Raw genomic sequence first — 7,500 nt, forward strand, 5'->3', positions numbered from 1 at the left:
AGCGGAGATGATAAATAAACAGATAGATAGGTATGGAGAGAGAGAGAGAGAGAGAAGAGCGGAGATGATAAATAAACAGATAGATAGGTATGGAGAGAGAGAGAGAGAGAGAGAAGAGCGGAGATGATAAATAAACAGATAGATAGGTATGGAGAGAGAGAGAGAGGGTGGTGCAGTTTGTTTGAGTATTTGTTCATCTCTTTACATGCTTGTGTGTATATTTGTTACATAGATACACAGACCATACACAACTACCGGGCCCAGCTAGATGAGGCGGCTGTGTGGCTATAGTTCGTTCACCTTAAAGTGGCGCAGATTTTCGTCCTTTTGCAGATTATTTCACGTAGCTTAGTGATAGAAAAAGACAGTACTGCAACTCCACATTCTTCCCATAGCGCCTCTTCGTGACCAGCATCATTTTCTAGTGTTAATTACTATTGGTATATATCAGGAGCAGAAAAAGACGGCTCAGCATTCTTTCTGTAATATTCTTCGTGATTAGCATCGTATTGTAGTGCTAATCTGTTGTTATGGGTTAGAGAGAAAGAGAGAGAGAGAGAGAGAGTGTGTGTGTTAGGCCTTGCTAAAGTCCTTAATCATAGCTACAAGTTAAAAGAAAAATAATACTTTCTTTTCAACAATTGGGAGGATTTTACACACACACACACACACACACACACACACACACACACACACACACACACACACACACACACACACATTGTCTTATTCTTCACACTGTCACCACCCAGCCCTTGTTCTCCCTCTTTTGTCAACCCCTTCAGTCCTGTCACGTATTTTTGTACTTTATTACACCAGACCATTTTATTAAGTAGAGGAGAGCAAACTGTACTCTTTTCACTTGTACTTGGCCTAAAATTGCCATCTCTCCATCTTCGGTGGTGAGATGTAGCAAGAGATTAACACTAGAGTATGATGCTAGTCACGAAGATGTGCAGTGGAAAGCATGTCAACCCGTAATATTGTTTTCTGGCATTGATTTTCGTGAACTGAGCCGTAAAATTATGAAAAGTCTTGGCCAAGTTAAGATTAATAGCGTATAGTAGCGAACAGGTTATTGAAAGCCGTATCCAGTCTCTTGCTTTAAGTAATTCTCTCTCTCTCTCTCTCTCTCTCTCCCCTTTTACTTTTCTACCGGTGGAGAGAGAGAGAGTCACCTAGTGTACCCTCACGTCCACATCGTCGCCTCACTCACCCATCTATCAACAAAGTGTGGGAGAGGTGGAGCTGCATTCCCCCCCCCCCTTTGTCTCTCTCTCTCTCTTTCTTTCCGATGTACTGTGTGTGTGTGTGTGTGTGTGTGTGTGTGTGTGTGTGTGTGTGTATGTGTGTGTGTGTGTGTATGTGTGTGTACTGGTATCTGTCTGTCTATCACACACACACACACACACACACACACACATCACGTAACATCAGTACCGGTAATGGGAAGTGTACAGAAGCGGTAAATTGTCTGTGCTCTACCATTACAGTCATTACAATCACCATTACTGTGACACCAACGAACAATACACACTAATAACCACATCCAATAGCAAGCCAACACACCTATTGTTAAACTCGCCTAAGCTGGATTTATATAGATGATTCTTTTTATATATATTCGTCCTCACTGATACCTTTACCAAACGCTGCACAACCAAATTGGATTGAATATTAAAGGGTCAGGATACGGAAAACAAAACCGTGTGTTATTATTTTTAACTTTTATAAGTTTTTTCGTCTAATTATACCTGGTTTCCGCTTACCTGACGGAATTGCTACCTCACCGTGTCCAATGCTGAACTGTTATGGGAGATGTGAAGTTAAATGGAGGGTACATAGCGCTCCACTCTAAACTCCCCTGGCGTTATGCTGTGTCTTGCGGGGTGGGTTCAGTCTGCTGGTGTGGGTGTGGGTGAGGCAGTGGGAATAGATGTATGAATGATACCGGATACATACAGTATTGATAACGTTGACTGAGCCGTGCCTGCAACACACGAGAAATCGCCCGATAGAGTAGAAGGCGAGTCTTATATATATATATGGACTGTCCCATATAATCTGCTAGCTACCTATATGAAGGAATATTAAGGAAATGATATATAGATGTATAGTATAAGCAGACATTAATTAACACGTAATGGCTAAAAGTAGACCTAAATGTATGTTAAGTACAATGTAACTAGTATACTTTAATATAAACACCCTTTGGATCTTTCAACCACCCTAGGCTTTTCTCATCAGCTTATATATTTTGGCAGCCTCATGAAATTAACTTACTAATCAACCATGCAGTCAGTGGAAGTAGAGAACACAAACATAAATCATGAAAAGGTTTATAGAAAGTAGAAAGAAGTAGAAAGTGATGCAGGGTAGACACTAGTAACCCTGTCCAAGCCGTCCCCGCAACAGACAAGAACCGAGATGCGCGATATTTGGACCATCTTGTAGTTTTATCCTTCGTTAAGCCCTGCCCTGCTTTCATTCTAAGATCACATTCGTAAAAACACCTTACATATAGACTCACTGACTCACCCCATGTATTACACTCACAATAGACAATCCTTCAACATAACTTCAGCAAAAAATGTCTGGGAGCGATCGGATGAAGTGTCCGTTTTTATGCGGCCCACCACCACCACCACCACAACAACAAAAGCACTTCTCACTCCACCCCATCTTCTGAGCCCCCAACCCTTCTCCTCTTTGCTGGTTACTTTTTTTTTTTTTTTTGTCCGACTCTGGGTAAAGGCTTCAAGGCCAATCCCCAGGGCATATCCCCAAGGCCCAGTCCTACTGTACATCTCCACAGGTCACCGCTTCGGCGCCAACACCCACCATCCTTACTGAATACATGCTAGGGCTGTCTTATACAGGACTGGTGTACTGGTATCAGCTGGGGTATTTTTACGACATGTCGGCGAATTTTCTGATAGATCAATGAAGTCTACTTTTTATGAAATTCAAATCCATAAACTGTTCCCTGCCCCAGCGGGGAATTGAACCTGGGTCCGTTACGACTGCAGGCCACCTCTCTACTGTTTGATATAAATGACAGTAACACACACACACACACACACACACACACACACACACACACACACACACACACACACACACACACACACACACACACAAAGTCCACTGATATGCTTTTTTCCATTCCTCCTAACAAACAGTAAACATGTTGTTTTGCGAACATTGTATTATTTTACACGGTGTTCCAAATTGTTCCGTATGATGTTCACAGTAAGAGCACAGTCATGCCGTTTGTCTCGAGCGAACAGTTATCGTATTTAGGGTAACGGTGAACACTGGGAATGATATACCGTATAACACAGGGTTGTATTGTAACTGGCTTGGGAGATTTCGTAATATCTCTTCCTTTTGTGATTTATTCTGCACCTTACACCTCAGTATCCACTTGTGTGCTGTTGATGCAAACTGTGTCGATTATTACAACATAGGTAGCCTTTGAGTAAATGTTAAGGTGTCGTATGCAAAATGAATAGCTAACGAGGAGGTGCAACGAAGTCTCCTGAGTCACCAAGCATACGGTACTGCCCTGTAGCATTGCACTGCTACATACAGCTTTTTGACTGCTGCGAATTTTCTCCGGTGAACAAAATCTTTTTGTGATAGTTAAATAAAATATACTAATGCACCTAACCCAGAGAAAACATGGTAGCCTACCATGTACTTCTAACGACGGAGTGGTCAGTGGACCATATATATATATATATATATATATATATATATATGCCTTTGACGTAATTTTAGTTTCGCTAAAAACCAAGAACTGGCAGAAATAGTCCCCCAGATGGTAAAAACACTGTTTTTATAAGTAACTTCTGTCCAGCTTCATCGTGACATTTTCGGCAGTTCCTGGGTCTGTGGATCGGGACAAAGCTACAATGAGGAGCGTTGAAATTTCCTGTCGTCCGCCTATAGTTCTTTACCTGTTGTTAACAGAGCAAGAAAACAGACTAGGATTTTCCCGGAAATTCTTTTCCCGTAAATCACACTCCAAAGGGTCGTTAAGAATTTTCAGTTTTACTTTGTTAATATCTCTTACCGATTTTAAATGATGCTTCATACAAAGTTCGCATAACAGACAGAGAGATAGACATACAGATGCGAACTTAAGATTGTTGAATTAGATATCCTCGCATCAGACTTCACAGATTGTTTCTTTTCCTACCCTCCATTAAGTCCCTAAAACTCAGCCTTCATACCGGTATCAGCTAATATACCTAGTCATTACCCCTTGCAGTTCACGTACTGTCACAGGCACTTAAATTTCATACCTTTGCCAGTAACCTAAATCTTTCCTTTCTCACAGTGTCTTGTTTACAGAGCCAGTAACCTAAATCTTACCATTCTCACAGTGCCAGTAACCTAGATCTTACCTTTCTCACAGTGCCTTATATAGAGTAACCTAGCTCTCTTATCTCTGCTTCATTGCCTTAGTGTACAGTTCCAGTTCTCACAGTGTCTATGTACAACGCTAATAACCTAAACCTCTTACCTTTCTCACAGTGCCTTCTATACAGTGCCAGTAACCTAAACCTCTTGCCTTTCTCGCAGTGCTTTATATACAGTGCCAGTAACCTAAGTATCTTCCCTCCCTCCCACAGTGCCACCGCCTCCCAGCAACCTCACCATCCAAGTACGGTCAGGGAAGAGCGCCTTGGTCAGCTGGGATCCACCTCTCGTCGGCGGCTACTCGGCCTTCAAACTCAAGGTCATCCCCCTGTCAGAACCACAAAACAGCAATAAGAATGTGGTTATCAAGGAGGCCCAGCTGCCCTTCAACCTACGAGAACTCACCCCAGGGGCCTCCTACGAGCTGCAACTCTTCACCGTGTACGAGAAGAAGGAGAGTGCTGCCTATATCTCCTCTAACTTCACCACACGTAAGTCTTAGAAGTCTGACATTTCTTAATTCAACGCATCTGAGTCACAGTGTTTCATCTGTTCTAGCTTCTCCCCATTTAATACGTTGCTGTAATATGTCTTTTTTTTGTCTTAGAGTACCACATCCAAGAGAGAATTTCATGTCTTCAACTTTTTTCTATTTAAAGAGTCGATGTAATATATCTTGTCTTAGTTTGCCACATCTGATATACAGTATTTCATCTCTTCTAACTCTTTCTCATTTCAATTGCAGTGTTTTATTTTCTAACTTAATTACTCGGAAGTCGCACTAAAATATACTGTACTTTTAGGGTTCTCCTTCATTATTTCCTTACGTCTTCTGAATTCTTCTCAATAAGTCTTAAATCGTATTAGGGCTGCCTGTTGTAATTTCATAACTAAAATACTTATTAAGGTTTATCTCTTAATTTCATCACTAAATCACGTTAGTTTATCTCTTCTGTTTTCAGCACATATATGTCAGAATAGCATTTGTCTCTTCCAATTTTTCCATTTATAAATCACGTGAAGATAATCATCTGTATGTTCGCCACTTATAACTACTTAAGGTTCATCAGTTCTAGTCTCCACATATGCGTCTATTTAGGTTTCGTTCTGTAACTTCACTACAGTAATTCACACTAGCATCAAGACCGCCCTAAGTATTATAGAGGAATTAAGTATATGCTCAACTTATCATTCTCTAATATTTACGTGTTCGTATGAGGTAACCACGACTCACTGATGAGGTCATTTTTCTTGAAGGATTGTATTGAGGAGACTGTAACACGAATCAGACAGGGCACAGTGTTCCCAAGATGGATGGAAAGGTGGTAATAAGGAATGCTGGAGCTCCCGTCTCATTCGCTCTTAGAATTTGCCTCCTGACATCTCCCTTTGTTGACGTTTTTTGCCGTTTCAGTCGCATAGAGTTGTCTGGCATACTAATTTAAACATTTTCCTTTAACTGTCTACACCTTACTGCATGCACATTACACTTTCTGTTAGAGATTAAAAATTATTGCAGCCCAGCACTCAGCGTTGTTGGGAGGGTGTCAGTAAGTAGGCTACCCCCACCATTGTCCCATATCCTGATAACCACCAAATACGATGTCCTTGGCCTTTGACGCTATTCCTGTCCATTTCTGCAACAGTTACGCGTTTCCTGCAATTTCATCTGTGTTGGATATCACCTCTCCTCCTGCTAGTTTCACCTGTATCTGAGACTTAAGATACTGTTGACGACAAGTCTTTTCTGTATGCACCTACTTTCTCAATAGTCGTCTCTAAACCAAAGGTGATTGTTGGGTTTACGGGCATAACAATCTCAACTTCCTCTTGGATTTCTTCTGAGGTTTCTACCTTCTGGCTACGGCTATTCTGTCAGTCTGTATATGTAGTTTATCCCAGCTGTACTGATTATCTAATTTCTAAAGTGTAAGAAATTCTCCCCATCTCGCTTTTCTCATAAATCTCCATTCTAGGCAATTTCAAAATTCACCCACATGTTTGGCTTTCCTCTCATTTCACTGACTCATCATTTAAGCAATCCGTCTTTCTGTCGTAAATGACATACAGCAACTTGTACAGCATCCTAGCCTTTTATCTGTTTATCTTGGAGAGAGCCCAAACATAGTTGATTTCCTTCAGACAAGTAATCCTTCTGACGACTCTCGATTTCTTCCCTTTGGGCTGCTATGGCGAGTCTTATTTGTGGATCCTGTTCTACTTTCCCTTCTTAACTCCTCTCGTTTTTGGCACATTGATTAAAAAAAAAAAAAAAAACTTTAAATTTACTACTTCTTTTCCTCTCGGGTAGCTCTGTTGCTGTTTCGTCCACTGACAAAAAAAATGTTCACCAATGATAATGGTTTTATAATTAATGGTGCTGGTGAGGTACTCCTCCATATGGTGGCACTGATATAACCATGCTCCTCCTCTGCCCGGTTACGCGAACGCCTCTCAACTCTCTTCCTGTCACCTGAAAGGAGGATGATGGACCGCAGGAGGGGGCATCTTGAGCCTGCAGTCCACTGGGTTCACGTATCAGATGAACCTACGGGCAACAAGTAGGCCTACATATCACCTACCTGTATGTTGTATTTCAGGTCCAAACGCCCCTGGTCGGTTCATCGTGTGGTACAGGAACGAGACTACCATGTTGGTTCTGTGGCAGCCTCCATACCCTGCTGGAATATACTCACACTACAGGGTAAGTCATTAAGGCTGTAGTTTTATGTATGTACAGCTGGGGTAAGTATTTGTGTCAGATGGGGGTGTAGCTGTGTCAGATGGAGGTATAGTAGTGTGTCAGATGGAGGTATAGTAGTGTGTCAGATGGAGGTATAGTTGTGTCAGATGGAGGTATAGTTGTGTGTCAGATGGAGGTATAGTTGTGTCAGATGGAGGTATAGTTGTGTGTCAGATGGAGGTATAGTTTTGTCAGATGGGGGTGTAGCTGTGTCAGATGGAGGTATGGTTGTGTGTCAGATGGAGGTATAGCTGTGTCAGATGGAGATATAGTTGTATCAGATGGAGGTATAGTTGTGTCAGATGGAGGTATAGTTGTGTGTCAGATGG

General features: G+C 41.7%; 1 protein-coding gene across 1 annotated transcript in view; it reads left to right on the forward strand.

Annotated features, from left to right (window-relative positions):
• Ptp10D (Protein tyrosine phosphatase 10D) overlaps nucleotides 1-7,500 on the forward strand; it is a 159,455-nt gene that overhangs the window by 11,283 nt on the left and 140,672 nt on the right. Inside the window, exons 3-4 of the mRNA XM_080266339.1 lie at nucleotides 4,641-4,919; nucleotides 7,029-7,132. Coding sequence (XP_080122465.1) covers nucleotides 4,641-4,919; nucleotides 7,029-7,132 — 383 coding nt within the window. The remainder of the gene's footprint in view (nucleotides 1-4,640; nucleotides 4,920-7,028; nucleotides 7,133-7,500) is intronic.

This window comes from Coenobita brevimanus, chromosome 20 (assembly GCF_032717465.1).
Source record: "Coenobita brevimanus isolate Jiangsu-jjx chromosome 20, ASM3271746v2, whole genome shotgun sequence".
In the NCBI taxonomy this organism is placed as follows: domain Eukaryota; kingdom Metazoa; phylum Arthropoda; class Malacostraca; order Decapoda; family Coenobitidae; genus Coenobita; species Coenobita brevimanus.